This window comes from Larus michahellis, chromosome 1 (genome assembly GCF_964199755.1).
Source record: "Larus michahellis chromosome 1, bLarMic1.1, whole genome shotgun sequence".
In the NCBI taxonomy this organism is placed as follows: Eukaryota; Metazoa; Chordata; class Aves; order Charadriiformes; family Laridae; genus Larus; species Larus michahellis.
This window is the reverse complement of record NC_133896.1, coordinates 176,101,697-176,118,365: the sequence shown is the minus strand read 5'-3', so window position 1 is coordinate 176,118,365 and position 16,669 is coordinate 176,101,697. Positions and strand designations below refer to the sequence as shown.

Here is a 16,669-nt window from a genome sequence, read left to right as displayed (position 1 = left end):
TTACAGACTAAAAACTTTCTTTAATAAAAATCGATTTAACCAAGTATTCAAAACAGATTTTTGCCTACTGCTCTACTTCACGCAAGTTTACTGCTTTTAGGTTTTTAAATATTATGAAATGATCAAACTAGCTGAATTAAAGGTATACAAAATGATCATCTATCAAACATTCACTTTATACATAAACATTTCTGAAACAGATTTACAGTATACAATTAGTTTATACAGCTTAAGCAACTGTTACAATGTCATTTCTCTCAAATTGAAAGCAGCCAAAAGGTCTAAGATTTTGTTAAAAGGTTCTTGGTCACCATTCAAATTTTAACTTTCTTGTCTCACACCGTTCAGGCCCACGTCATCCCATTTAACACTGCAGGGTTCATTTACTAAACACTACATTATTCCACCTAAACCTATGCTGCAAAACCAGTTAACGCGCAAGAACAGCTCATTAACTCCGATGTGTTTTTAAATACAATGTATCTACATTTGTCCCCAGAATGCTTTCGCTTCCTGAGCTAGACGTAAAATACCTTAAAACAGGTTTAGACACAGATCTGAGCCCCCATAAGCAAACTACATTAAAATGTATGGGGGGGGAACCCACACCACTTTTGGTAGCCTGCACTAGTATTTGTTTGCTCTCTTAACTACATTTTAGACGGATCTAATAATCTGTTGAATAAGGTAGCAAACTTAGTATTTTAATTGTCTAAACTATATTACTGTGTATTGCTCTTGCCTTTTACGACGTTTATATAAAAGAACGTGTGTATTTCACAGCCTACTAAATACTCCTTATAATCTTAATCTTGTCATCTAGGTGACTGAATTTAGAAATGCTGTAATTCTGCAACAGAAACATGCAATTTCGGTGGGGTTTTGCTTGTTTTTTAAAATCAAATCTGATCGTGCCAAATACTAGTATCTAAGTCAAAGAAGGGCAGCATATTAAAACTGGTATTTTGCACGTACATTTCAATATTTTAAATACGTTTTTTATTTCCGTCAAAGTCTTACGTCGCCGTCAATGAAAAAGAACAAATCTAAACCAGATTTTTGTTTGGAGGAAAATGGGTTTTGGAGCTATCCGTGATTTCTATTTTTCAATCTGGATTTCATAAATCACTTTTGAATGAAAAATTAATTTTCTAATCAAACAGTGAAGTAACTTATAGTAAAAACTACAGTATTAAGTAAGCTTATACAGTAAATTACAATATGGTAAGCTTGGGTTTAAGGTGCTATTCCACCCACCCTGAAGTCTTTTAAGGACTTTACCACGTGGGCATCATGTCTGGGAACCAGACTCTACCGAGATGCTTTGAAACTTCCCAATGAATCTGCTCTAAACTGTATTTCTGATCAGGAATCAAAACTTCCTCCATAATAGAAAGCTGAGAGAGACGACCACCACACATCTTCACAAACTCGACAAAGGCACTGCAAGAGACTTCACACTCTCCTAGGCCAACGGCTGACAGATACTTGCAACGTTCCGCAATACGGATCAGCTCCTCATCCAGCGGCCGCAATCCGTTGGCGCACACCACCAGTTCAACTAACCGAGGACATGTCATCCCAACGCGGCCAAGTACGTCTTTGCTTACTGATCTTCCAAAGTAAAGGTGAGTGACAGGTATTTCGTAACGAAAGAATGGGTCAAACTCTTCTTCATACAAGAAAAAGTACATGACTAAATTTACTTTAGGAGAATGCTTGATGAAAGCATCCCAGCTGCTCTTTTGAATCGTGTGGAACTGAGTCTGTCCAGGATTTTCACTAACAACATCAATGCGCAAGTGTTCTAACCTGACGTGTTTTTCAGAAGACAAAGCAAGCAGAAGCTCATCACTCAGCAGATGGTAGTTCAGCGCCAATTCCCGTAAGCCATGACACTGGTCAGCCACGCAAAGGATACCTGGGAAAAGAGAACATTATGAAAGGGGTTGCACAGATAAATAACTGAACAAGAAGCACAAAACTGATTTTGTTTATGTATGTCAAGAGAGTACAAAGACCAGGTATTTCAACATGCAGTCAAGACCTAACATCACAACAAAACTGTACTGGACAACCAGAACATGAATCTTTTTCACATAAGTGCGGTCTTTTGACTTCTTTGTACCTACACATTAAGATACACATACAGTAATGCGACTACATTGCTGTTTCGCTAGGGAACCAAAGAAGTTAACACACTGCATTGTATACTTTCCTGTGGGAGCTGATTCTCATGTGACAAACAAATTAAAAACATACTTTTGACTGTTCTGCCCTTCTGTAAGGCCACATATACACAAATTCAATTTTGTACAGGGGGCTTACTCATAATAAAAGTATTTCCCTAGCCTGCTCTGGAAGAACTGCTGTCCCTCTCTGTGGCTGACAAAGCAGCCACGAATAAAATCTGTCACCTGAGGGAAGCAAGCGTAAAATGAATGCTAGGTTTTAATTCAATACAGAACTTGCTGCTGTCAGTATTTGTTCTTTCTAGCAAAGTGCAAATACTTACATTTGGAAAAGCAACAGCAAAAGAGAAGGAAAACACTGAAAAATGGGAGCAGTAATTCCTAGAACAGTGATTTTCAGACTCTCCCTTTAATGAATTAATATAACCTGCTGCTCACTGAAGACAAAGCCATTAACAAGAAGAATTCAGTTCAGTCTGTAAAGTTTCCACTCATCCTATTTCCAGATACAAGCAAAAGGTACCACACTGGTAACAGTGCTAAAAAAAAAGCACTAAAAAAAAAAAGCATACAGTCCTTTGCATTTCATGTGACCCAGAAAACTGTGTGAAATTCAGGATATGGTCTTTCCATTAATAGAGGAGATGAGAACACAGCATTTAATATGCCACTGAAAAACCTGAGCTCAATAGACTATAGCTTTGAAGCAGTGGGAAGAAGTACAGAAAAACAGCGGTTATTTTAAGATGCAGTTATTAAACTCAAAAGCCTGTACTGACTTTAAAAATACTTTCTTTAAAAAAGTTACCATAAAAATATTGCAATGCATGAATATATATAGGAAAAGCATATGTATTTTCCACCTAAGGATCTGCAAGAACACACGCATCAGAAGCTCTTCTAATTGTATCAAATACTGACCTTACGAATAGAGAAAGTTTGTTAAATGAATAAAAAACCCACAGAATTTAGGTAAGCAGAATTTTAACCAAACTCTTATTGCAACTATTTCCTGTAAAAACAGTGTATATATGTAAGCGCATTCATTATTTCATTCAGGGGAGAGGGTATGGTATCAAAGATGAAGTGAAAATCCAGGAATTTTTTTTTTTTTTTTTAAATTGGAGTACAAAATTAGAATAACCTTAGAAATACCTTCTACACATTCCAGGTATCATTTCCTGTCCTTAAGTCATAACAAAGTTACCCTTACAGCAATACTCCCATACGAGCTACCATGGCCCCTCCATTTAAGCAGACTCATGCATGCTGCTTCGTAGAGATACATCGTTTCACCACTACACAGTTTCAGAAAACAACTTGCTACAAATTTAGCATCCAAACCAGCTTGTTATCCAACTGCCATCCTTCAAACAATAATCTTTGTTAATCGTAAGGGCGCGTTATTGACTAGTGTAATGCAAAAAGGGAAGAACTGAGGTTCAACTTGCCACAGTTCTTTTATGGGTCTAGGACTGCATATCCCTGTCACGTACAGGCAATGAAATGATATATCCTGCATATAGAACTGACAATGAATACAGTGTAGACGGTTACTGGAGAGCCTGCCTGGAGCCCAAGCTGCAAGTGGTGCATTCATACAGCACAGAATCAACGCCCACCACCCCCCCGCTCTACTAAACTGCTGATGCAGAAACACCCTACGCCTTGCTCTTCCCCCCGTCTCCCATTCAAAGAGAAGCAACCCACCTATCCTCAAAGCAGCGCAGAAACACAGCCGTTACAGAAATGCTGTCAGTTCCCTCTGTTCCAGTAGCTACTATTTCAGGTAATATCAGGTAATAATCAACAGCACATCAATATGGATTTAAAAATAACTGTTACTTTGTTTTACAAGGCACTGCTGCAGTTCTGATGCAAGTTAAAGTTCAGAGAGGAAACAGCAAGCAGAAGAAGCTTGAGAGGTGTTCACAAAGTTTAGAAACACACCACTGCCTTAGTTTCTCCAGCCCAAACCCAAACATTCCTCTGTCTTTGTACAGTAATTTAGGGATTATTCAAAAGCATCTTCTAGAATCAATTCAGTCTTATATCAATCTTTTTCCTTTATCCCCGCAGTAGTGGAGTCTCTCTTGCACTACTTGCATTATTCTCTGTCCTTCACTAACAAAATCCTTAAGAACTGATCTAGTACTGAACATTACGCCCACCCCCCAAACTGCAATTTGAAGGCATATTATACAATTTTAAGCGCATCTGTAAGTAATTAGTTTTGCATAATTCATGGCTCTTTTGGTTCAATTAAAGTTTTTTCCACATTTATAGTGGCCTGCTAATTATAATATTCCCAATAGGAAAAGAATCCAGGTACGTCTTGGTGCTCCAAGTTTCTCATTTTCCTTAAAGGTCTAATTTTTGCAGCCTGTCTGCTCTGAAGCCAACTATCCCGATACCAGCTCCTTTCTTATGTTCTATTTTTTCTCCATCTCAAGGCACACCCAGACTCAAATTAAGCAATCAAACTCTCCTGCTGTTTGCTTAGCATTCTCTGGTTTTGTCACTAATGCATTGTACAAGATACATCAAACAAAATACACCAAACAACTTCGTAAACCTGTGTCCTCTCCCAAATTATCAAGTGCGTGATGTTCCATAAAACCTTCCAGCAAGGATTAGCCACAAGCCAGCAGAGTCTGCTGGAGCTGACAGGTTGCTCTTGGATCAAAGTCCAAGGAAATTACTCTTTGCCTAACTACAAATTACTGCTGCAGCCTCTTCCTCCTGAGACACATATTATGGCTCCTGTACTTCTCACACACAAGGATTCTCAAATGAAATGTTAAGTCAGAAAAAAACCAGTCACTCAAGCTAATTTAAACAACTCCCTATCTATTATTACAAAGCTTTGAAGGAAATAACATTCCAGTTAACACGCTGGTGAAGACTTGGCTGGAAAAATCTGCTGCAAAACAAACCTGCATTTTCAGGACTTTTTTTATACAAAACCAAACACAAGGTTTTGTCTGACAGCTAACATTTGCAAAAGGTATTAAGTTTGTGTTTAGTTTGTTATCACTACCGCAACATGCTCTCTGCTATGGTATCATTTTCCCCCCTGGTGAATTTTACATATAACATACCTAATATTTACAGATTGAAAATATTTGGATGAAGAAAGCTACAGTGACTACAGTAGTTTCTACTTATCCTCAGAACAGCAATTTAACTAAGTTGCCAGCATCTCATTTATAATTCCTCTTCCATTTCTCAGTGTAAAACAGATTCACAGTCCATCAACTTAACAATCTTGCTCTGCATTGCGTAAGTATTCCACAAACGTTAATTCTATGAACTTCAAGAATCTAAGTGCTTTCATTCTGATATGAGCTGGCTTCATTCTTGCTACAAACACACTTCAGAGTGCTAACGAAGTACATTTGGTAACAGCAGAAGTTCTGCACTGCTCAGTCGCATCTCTCCTTTGTTGATGCTGTCTGCAGTTATCCTCCAGTAAAAGATTAAATTGCTCGCTTTCAGAATGACTAAACCAGCATCTTCATAATCCCTGACATTGCAACACTCAAAACTCATACATAATGAACCGTGGAAAAAGAACTCATATTCCAAAAAAGCTTATTTATACTGGAATACTTAAATAGTCATTGCAGACGTAGTACACTATCAAGTCAATACATACAAGTTCCACTAGAGCTTAATCATTTGTCCAGAGCAGAAGTGCATTATTGTATTATTAGCTCAGTATTCACTCTGCAAGTGGTGGGATGGAAGGATTGACAACCAGTTGAATTAGTATTTGATTCAGTGACAGTTGCTGTAGATACCGCATTCATCCTCACTCTCACCCCACCCCTGTTGTTTCAGGAGTTTACTGGTTTCAGACAGAATGTAACGCACACATTTTAAAAAACGAGAACACGGTAGCTTACCAGCTGGAGAAACATGAGGACAGCTGCTCATTTTCAACAGTTTGAGCGTGTCACTGTTGTTAGCCACTAGCACTTTGAGAGATGGATCATCTACTGGTGTATCATCAATCTTAAGTGAAGAGAGGGATTTGGAGTTTACAAACACCACTGTCAGTGCAGAAATAAAGTGAGACTGGAAGAAAAAAAAAGTTTAAATGAAACAGTAGTATCCAAAATAAAAGTTTCAATAGTTTCACACTGTACACAGCAGTCTTAGTTTTCTTTTACTCACTGACAGCATTTGGAGAAAAGGCATTCTTTTGATATTGCATAATTAAAAATTAATGCTAAAATTGACAATTTTTTGTGTAGAGGAAGTATAATAATTTTTTGCTATCAGTCTATGTAACCGGCAAATCAGAATGTCTAACAAACATAAACCAAGAACATGACTCAGGACAATCCACGGCACAAACTTAAATTTATAGAAAGACCTCGAGCAAAGAGAAAGCCTAGAAGCTCTAATTTTGAGAATAATTTGCAAGTTGCACTCCAAAGAAGCATCTTCTAGAAGCAGAGCCAAGGAGCAGGTGATCAATTAATTACCAATTAAGCAGTATAGACAATATAGGTGCAGTGCTCAAGGTTGCTCCTCAGTGTTTTTATGTAACCGCTAAAACTTACCAGTAAAGACACCTTAACTTGAAAAACACTGACTAAAGAGCAGATGCAGCAGTGCTTGTAGAAATCATTGGTGATTTGAAGGAAGTGAATAATTAGCTTATCTTCATGATTTCTTCCAAAATTGACTGAACAGAAGACCTTAAAAAAAAAAAGCACCTCCTCCATGCACTACATTAAGTATCCCATAAAATGACCTGCTACTTTGATTTCAGTACTGTTTTGCTCTCAGCCACATGCACATGTAGAATCCTGAATAGAGTTATATGAGAGAAGGCCTAATACAGTTATATGAGACAAGGCCTGGCAGCAGTACTATGGAAACAGGAAGTTAAAATCAGAAGCATTAGGCATTTTGGCTTTAGGGACCAATCCCAACTATCCTGACAATATGCTGATTATATACGTTATGTACTGAGAAAAAGGTCCTTTCAGAGTACAGAGTGGAAATATTATTAAAGCGTTAGGATTGTGTTTTAATTCTCTGTATTTAGAATGTAATTCCCTTCACTAAGAAGGCTATTAAATAGAAAGGTAAAAAAGTTAAACACATTTACAAAAGCAGGTAACTTGAAACTGTAGTTTGAAGAGCTAATGGAAGACAGATAATATCCCAAAATGTAAAAGCTGGTGATTTAACGTCTTTTCAATATTGCCGCATTTGTAGCCTATAGTAAGATTCTTTAAAAGATTCATGTAGAATGTGCTTAGCGAAAAGACTAGGCAACACAATGCCAAATGTGATTTACAAATATTTGCCAGATGTCATGTTACTTGAAATCAGAAAAGTGCCGATGAAGATAATGGCAAGTAGTTCAGACTTCCTATACAGTCCCATTAAAAATAAAAAAATGAGACAATTGTGTAGTGTTAGCCATTTTTTAGATCCATTCACCTTTTCCTGCTTGTCAACCAACAGGCCTGTTACTAACAGCTTCCCACAACAACTCATTCATGGTCCAATTAAATTCTTATGCTTCATTAGTGGTCTAAGAAAATTTAAAAGTCATTGCTGGTACCATATGTCAGTGACAATATTATTGGAGTGGTAAACATCAAAAGGCAAATTATGCCTAGAGTTGATTTTGGTTCATTCTGAACATATATTTTTAAAGGCCACATCTTATTAGGAACAAAAAAAGGAAGCCTGTAGTTTAGAAGCCTTGAAGATGAGTAATACCATAGCATGAATGACTACAAATAGTTATTCAGCGAGCTGAATAGGACTGTAACATATCCCTCCAGTGAAAATTAAGTAAGAGAGCTAAAACAAGATTCAGATTAAGAAACGAAACAATATGCAAGAGCTGAAATAACAAAGTATTGCTAACACACTGACACTGTGGATTTTTTCCACTGCATTCAGGTTTTCTTATAGGCACACTGAAAAAGGAAAAAAAAAATCATACAAAATCTAATTAAAGATCTGGAAAGCCTCTTTGAAAATTAAGGATTAAAAATACATATTCAAGAGAATTACATGACGCGGCTGTCAAGGATAATAATTGATAATCCTCCTGTAGCTAACCTTGCTTAAACCCTATAGCCTACTTCCTTTCCTGAAGCTGTCCCTACTTCTTCCTTGTCCTTGTTGCCATCATCAGCAATGACGTCACTGAGATCCAGCTAATAGTCTACTTGTATCCAGCCCTTCACTTATATGCAGACTGAATTCAAGAATTGAGGCTGTGAGACATCCAAGATGTTCCTGCCATAGAACAAGCTGCCCAGGCTACCGCAACCACTCCCTCGCTCCTCAACAACAGTACATTTCTACCTCACTAGCAAGAATTCTTGGTTAGAGAATTTAGAAAATTCACACCTTCTAACAAAGTCTAACTTTTGGTAAACATGCAAGGTAAAAAAAAAATCTGACGAAGTTTCAGAAATACAGTGCGCTTTGCCTAAGAATCTGATGCTTGACTGCATGACATGAAGTACTGAAAATCACGATCATATTGCCTTCTAAAGTGAGCTCAAGGATAACATAATCCCTCCCTCAAGTCCACATGGATAAAACTCTGCCACTCGGTCAATTACAGTTGTCTCCTAAACATCCCCCACAGTCCCAGAGTCCAATTAGACAGACAGGAATTGTCTGGCCTCCTGATTTGCAACACATTGCTGACTATTACATCGAGGTCAATAGAACAAGGTCAGGACTAAGTTCTCGTGCGATACAGAGAATAAGTGAAACAGTTATCCATCTTAGTATGACATCTTAGTTCCTCCCTTTAATAGAGCCCAGTAATGATTACCAAAGATTTGTACTTTTACAATAAAACTTTACGTAAAGTTATAGAAATACTGCTATGAACTGCTGCAATACTTGGCTATAGAAAAAAGCACACATCTTAAAATACCTTTGGTAAATCCATGAAGCTTGGCCGGGCAGTTGAAATTAGCCCAAGTGTTTTCAGTGAGCAATTCACAAGCTGTGACAAAATATCACAAGCAGCTTCTGCAGATTCCTTGCTACTGTCCACCTTAAAAAAAAACACAAAGACTTATTGTTCAGAAAACATTGCGTCAAAAAAAGTTTACAAAAAAGCAGAATAGAGTAGATGTACTTGAACGTTTTTTTCAGTTTACCTTCTGAAATGTGATGTCAATAAAAACCACAAAACCCCTCATCAGGAATCCAACATCATCATTCTTTTTTCCCCACAAAAGTACATACCAAAAATCCAAGAAAATTTGCTATAAATTTACCACTATCCTAAACACTTTGGTAAAATTTAGCATGGTGAGGGGTCAGCTAAACAGTTTGCTCCAAGATATTCAATCCACATCAAATAATAAGAAAGCGGAGGTTCATTTGGGTCCAGAGTCTACCCCACTTCCTCTTTACATTCTTCCTTACCCAAATGCGGTAATTCTATAAACCCTTTAGTGTGTGAAAAAACCTCCAGTGGATTTTCACCAACACTCAGATATGCTTTCTCGATAGCCTCTTACAACAGCAGACATGACAGTTTTGCAAACCTACAGAACAGTAAAATAATTGATCTTGTAATCAAGTCTAAGTCTACCATAAGCCATGCTACCTTGTCAGCAACTGATCTAAGTCCAATGAACATTCATTTTCTGCACAAACACAAGCTGAAAAACCTCAGTTTTCAATAATGCGATCTTCCTTTGCCTACAAAAAAAATTTCCCAAGTTTTCAGCCCTGACAGAGAAGCAGTCAGTGCTTCTGACTGATGTATCCCATTCCTCGTGATTATCCTTGTTACTTAATATTTCCTGCGATTAGTGTTCATTCTGCAACCCTAAAGGACAAGTGAAGGGACATGTTCAAGAAATGACACGGGTATCACCCTACCAATGAAAAGCATCTGAAATCCTTCGAAAACATTTGGTGCAAAGCAACGTAGACTGGAGATAGACACAGGAAGGCGATTCCAATACTGCTATAAATTTTCTTTATTCAGATACTGATAAAAACCCTGCAATCCTTGTAATAATCAGTTTACATGTGACACTGCATTAAGCAGTGGCAATACATATGACCAGGCAGAGGCGCCCCAGCTACCCACATGCTGATGATTCCTATACAAAAACTGCCAGATCTCAGAAACAAACAACTAGTATGTCCACCTTGCTGTAAGATCATTTCATTTCAAAATTTGTCACATAGCTGATGCACACACAGCCATGACTGTTTCACAGCACCCTTCCAAAACACAGCAATATGTAGGCCAATGTTAAAGGTCTTCATCTGCCGAAAATAATTCCATGGTGTTAACAAAGCCAGTTCTCACCAAATGGTATTTCTCAGCCAAGCACAACCAGTAGATACATCATCCTGTGCAAATCCCACGTACTTTTTCAGTTAACTGAAAGTCAGCTGTGCTGAGATATCCCATACGTGGACAATCCCATACAGTTTAGTACTAAAACTGCTAGTTGCGTATTAGCAGTACTGAAGTGACTCTCTGTGCATTAGATGTTTTCTAACATGAATATTACATCCAGCTCCCTACAGGATGTGAAATGGGGAAATGCTCAATCTATGCATCCTCAGATAATTCTGAGGCAGGTACCCACACGTACAGTATTATCAAAAACTGAAGTATTTCTGCCCACTTGCTGAGGCAGAATTCTAAGCAGCTAAGATGCTATAAGAAAAAAAATAAAAATGCCCACCTAAAGGAATTAAGGCAATGAAAAGGTATGTTCAGAACTGTTATTCCAAGTTTTTGTCCAGAAAATATATCCAAATAAATAACTGAATTAGGAGGTAACCTCTATGTCTATATGCCCATTTACAGAACCCAGTTCTTCAGTATACCAGGCCTGAAAACAAGACTTACCACGCTGAGAGCTTCCATATTTCTATTTAAATAACTCACATTCCTAATCACAAAAATATATCATAAGCCTTTGCGAACATTTATCAATGTTCTTTAATTTTCAACACGTTAAAATGTTTTGATCGCAATTGTCATTTACCACTTATCATCAGTATTTCAATTACCAACATTAATTAAATCATACTTTCCATGCTTTGACATTTTTATAGATGAACCATCAAAACTGTCTCAAAGGTATCAGACATATTTCCTTAAAACATTCTGAATGAAAAAGAAGTAGGTTTAACAGATGCTTTTATTTTTACAAAATTACTTTTAAAAAGCCTCAAAAATACACTACCTTGAAGCTTACATACTGCAGGTGATTGGAATGCCTCTTTATTATTTGCTTGATTAGTTCAGGATGTGTAGCCCTCAAGTAAGACGTAGCTGGTTGATTCAGTTCAAACTCAAAACACCTCCAGAGATCAGGCATATGAAACACTTGGTTCCAGCTTCGGCAGACCTGCGATGCGTGAGCACGGTCCAGAAGGGGCAAGTACTGAAACACCTGCAGGATAATGTCTTGAAGCAGGTTTGCCCAGTCAGGACTCTGCACAGCTACGGTTTTCTCGTCTATAACCTTGTGTCTCTTGGATTCTTTCTCAGTTGTCTCTTCAGATGAACTGCTGTTGGCCTCATCAGTTTTCCTTCCTCGTTTCATTCTATAAAAATGCCAAAAAAAAAAAAATCCACAAATTTTATAAATGTAACAGAGCTAAGAACAATACTAATAGAAAACTGTGGAGATGAAAAAGTACGTTTTCTGTAACAACACTTTTGCAGATTGGGTTTTTTTTCTCCCCTATATGAAGGAAAAAAACAAAACAACCAACCACCAAGTAGCAATGAATTTGAAGTGGTAGTCTAAAAATAACTTTACCATCTAAACACATATCTTTAATATTCCTTCCTTAATCATTAACAGTGACAATCCATTTCTAACAGTCACTCTCCTTTGAGTGTTTCACTTTTGTGTTTGAGAATACTTTGAACCTGATTTGTTTTACTGCTTCGATTATCACTCTACTTTCCTACTGATGAAAAGATATTCTTCTGAACAATTTTGTGAACACTGACATTCATATTACTGCCCCACTCCTATTTACCTAGCAAAAGTCACGCAAGAAAGTAAATAATGAGTGTATGGATCTTTGCAGTCATTGCATCTTGCAGATGTTGTATCTGTCCTATTCATTTTTATTCCCAGACAGAAAGAACCTTTTCTTTATTTATTTTATTTTAAACAATGGTTACTTCAATACCCATCTTTTTAAAATCAGTATCCTTAAAAAACATATTTCATCAAGAACATTGGTGTGCTTTCATTTTTCCAACTAACTAGTAAGTAGGGATTATGAAAGATTTACAGTAATAGTGTGGAAGTTTCAACCCACAAAAAAAAAGTTTACAGAAGAGTCAGCAAACTTTTCAAAATCCTATTAAATTTAGCAAGTCTAAGGCAAAATGTTATTCTCAGTAGCATATACTTCTTCCATAGTGATCTCTTACAGAAGTTCTACCTTATATTACATTATTAAAGAGGAAATAAAACCCACCACTATATAAATCTGAAGTAAATCTAGCATTGGGTTTTGATCAAACTGTGTTCTTTTGTACATGCCAGCTCACAGTTGAGCTTAGCATCCAATCATTTATTTTTTAAAAGCCTCGATGCAATGCACATCATATCCTAAAGGACTAGGAACGAGACCTCACACTGAACTACAATACATTCAACTCTAGTCTCTAAAAAGCTAAGAGAATCCAGGGCTGGGATGGGCTTGTATAAGCCCCCCCCAGCCCCCATGATTTCTATAAGATAAACATGGACTTCATACACAGCAAAATCATTCTGGTTTAACACTCAACTACAATTACACATTTATTTTTATGAATTATCATATGCCCAGTACATTTGGGACACGGACAATTAACTTTCCCTGCTATGTACTGCAACTAAGTAAAAGTTTAGAAGTCTTTTTTAAAACCAAGTGTAATACACTAGACCTACAACTGAAAAATTATACTGTTTGTTATCCAATGCATTATAAATTATTTTCTCAAAGCCAGCATCTCCTTACCGATCTTCAAAACACTTTAATCCTACCTACTCACATACCTGCTCACAAAAGCAAGCTATCACTTAAGGTCTAAAGCTATTCATAAAATGATGTAAACAAACCAGAACATACTGTCACGAAAGACTGATGAACAGAATTTGTCTCTTGATTTTTTTCAACTTAATTTTTTATCCCAGTAGCGCTTCAGGGCAAGCATAAGATGAAAACACTATTGGGGAAAAATCTCTACTTGCTTCCTGAGAACCATTTACTGTGATTCGCAGCTCATGACTATGGAAGTGTGCAAAACATGACTCTAGTGCTGGAACAAGCTTTCCATCCCAGAGAGAGTTCTGCTGCTGAGCCACTAACTTCACCGGTACGGGACAAAAGCGAAAAAAACTGAATAGTGACTTAGAATTGACTGCAACTAACAAAAAGATGAAGGAACTGGATTTTGCAACTGTGAAAACTGAATAGTTAAAACTAATCAAGAATTAGATTAGCAAATGCACTGTAAACCTGTCATGTTTATGTTTAACTGCTAAGCATAGTCCCAGAATATTATTTGTAATAAGCTAGTCTGAAATGCAATATTCCTTTAAACTTTAGGCTAAACAGATATTCCAAACAACTAGGTTATAACGAGCAATTACCATACACTTGCCAAATTTGGGATAGCGTGTTTGATGTCTTCAAGTATTTCCAAAGCAACCTCCTGTTAATCTGTAAAAAGCTACACAAGGTAACTGTTAGACTTGGCTCTCCAAGTCTTCCGTTACAGAGATCCTAACTCATCTTTTGCTAATAAGGTAATATAGGTGCATAAATTTTCTAGTTAGGTAGACTACTTTTATCACAGCATTAGAGGGTCAAGTTGTGCATTTTCTCCCTTATCACATTATAGGGGCTATTGTGCATGTACAGTGGAGTCGATTCACACACACAGCCCATTTACTATAACTGATCTTTTCAAAGACACAAGCACTAGACTTGGCACTTTTTTTTTTTCTTCAGGAAAATAAAAGACCAGGAATGAGCTGCCACTGACAAAACCCTATGAATTTTTCAGATGGAAAAATAACCTCTGAGACATGACTGACAGAAATGGACTGGGTCACGAACAGCCAACTTACAAGCTCCACCTCTGAGTTAACTTCCATGAGTTCTAAATAGTTAATATATGCTGGTTACAGACCAAAACCCTCTCCTGAAATTGTGGGGTACTATCCAAAGTTTTTATAGACAGACAATGAAGAAAAGAGACAATACGGCCATCACTAAAGCTATACTGATGATGAATTTCAGGTCACAGTCTTCCAAGAAAATAAAATGCTACGTGTTCTAAGTGCCGTGGCTTGAATAGTAGGGGATGGTAAATGACATTTCCAGACAACTTTTTTGTTACCAACATCTTGGATGCTCCTGTAATTGAAAACAGAGAGTAATCATAAATTTTCCAAAATATTTCCTTGTGGCACTTTTTCAAAAGAGAAAAAAGTATCTAAGCTCAAGACCAAAAAATAGAATTTTAAGAATCATATGACTGTTTTGTCACCTAATTTCTAATTAATTTGTTCGTCTAATTTTTGTCATTTGTTTCAGAATATAAAGTATCAAAATAGCTTTTAAAAATATAACTGGTTTCAACCTCTTAACGTGCCTAACAATAAACAGTAAAAAATTTAAAAGAATCCATATTTGCCTACAGAAGTTTGAAGTAATCTAAAAATTATTTATAAAAAAAAAAAAGAGGCCACTTGAGAGAGTAAACCTTTCTGCAAATTTAATATAGGAACAGGCAAATGCCATTAGGCAGTTCACTTTGCTTTGTGTATCTGTGACAGTCTAAAGATCTAACCATTTTAAATCCAAGGCCAAGAGAAATAACTTTTCAGCGAGGAAGACACTGATGCAAAATTCCATGCTAGCATATTACTGTATAGGTGCAACCTATTTTACAAACAGTGATTGCTTATCACTTTTTACAACACATCAATCTTGCTTTTAACTGTCTCTGGCATAATCAGGACACACTTATCACTGATCAGTTTTTCCACATTGCTGCTATAATCAACTTTGCTTTAAAAATCTAAGATCTTGACAGAAAGGAGAAAAACAAAACAAAGCAAACCCGAACAAACAAACAACGAAAAGTAACCCGAACTCTATCAGGACAGAAAGATGTGTGAAATCAGGATGCCCGACTCTGAAGACTTTCCAAGTAAATTTCTCAACCTGTTATAGTAACTTGGTTCTGAACTCCGAATCTGGGCGCAACCCACGCTATCTTCTTTGCAATACAGTCATGTTCAGCCATAATCACATAGCTCAGTCACCAAGTAAGAGGAGGAGCAAAGCACATGCTTAACATTGTTTTTACTGCTGAGTAAGGGAGTAAGGTGCAGACAACACAATGGCAGTTTAAAAAAAAAAAAAAAAAAAACAACAAGCAAAACAAACCCAAACTGTGCACGGCTGTTTACATCCTGCTGATAACGCTTTCTCAGGAACAAGCCTAACTGAGGTCCCTGTGTTGTTTCACACCTGAAGTTAAGGCTGTTCTAGGAACAAAGAGAGGCGTGCGTGCTCTAATGGGGAGAGGGCGAACCGAAACAGGGGGCGACCCACACACAAACCTAACCCCGAAAAACCAGCTCCGCTAAAAACGAGGGACTGACAATTTATGACTGTTATTAGGAGGAGGCAGCGATGCTCTGTGAACACCGAGGGTCGGTTTTAAGCCCCGATGCTCCCGGAGACGCTTCACCTCAGGGTCCGCTCCTTCCGGCCCAGCCCAGCGCCGCGGGGCTCTTACAGACGGCCGGGACTGGGCTCCGCTCCCGTGCAGGGCCCCAAGCTCCTGCCGCCCCCACTGCTCGGACCCCCTTCTCCTCCCTCCATCGGCAGCACAGCCGGGCTCCCCGACGAAAGCCCTGCTGCGCCGCGGCCGCCGCCCGCCCCCTTCCAGTCCCTTCACCTGGCGGCTCCCCGCTGCGCTTCGCATTAACCGGGACTCGGGCCGTGCTGGCGCCTCCGCTCCGGCCACATCGGCTCCCTCCACCGAAGCCGAGCCCAGTGACTTCTTCTTCGCCGCCGCCTCCTCCGCCCGGCTGCCCGTCCCGCCCGCGTACGCTGCCTCCCTCCTTCCCTCCCTCTCTGTTTACTTCCCAGCAGCGGAAGCGACGCAAACCATCCAAAATGGCGCCGGGCGGGATGGCAGGAGACGCCCCCTTCCCCCCCCAAACCGCTCGCGGGGGCGGTGCGTGCCTGGCGTTAGGCGGCGGTTGCCCGCCGTTAACGGCCACCCCACAGCCGTTACCCCGGCGGCGGCCGCGTCTGCCTCAGCCGCCCGGTCCCCCTGCCGGGGGGACAGCCGGCTCGTCTTCTTCCCGCCTGCCCGGCTGCCTCGGCTCGGCTGCTAAGAGCCCCCTGCCCCAGTGTACGCCGCCTCACCGGGCCGCCGCGGCTTCGCCTGTCCGCCGCACTGC

At 38.8% G+C, this 16,669-nt stretch overlaps 1 protein-coding gene across 1 annotated transcript; it reads right to left on the bottom strand.

Annotated features, from left to right (window-relative positions):
* Nucleotides 1-16,669, bottom strand: FBXL3 (F-box and leucine rich repeat protein 3). The gene is made up of 5 exons (XM_074563758.1): nucleotides 16,159-16,669; nucleotides 11,417-11,780; nucleotides 9,124-9,246; nucleotides 6,101-6,272; nucleotides 1-1,921 (listed from the first exon to the last, which is right to left on the bottom strand). The coding sequence occupies exons 2-5, from the start codon at nucleotides 11,777-11,779 to the stop codon at nucleotides 1,278-1,280; spliced, it is 1,302 nt and encodes a 433-aa protein (XP_074419859.1). The 5' UTR covers nucleotide 11,780; nucleotides 16,159-16,669; the 3' UTR covers nucleotides 1-1,277.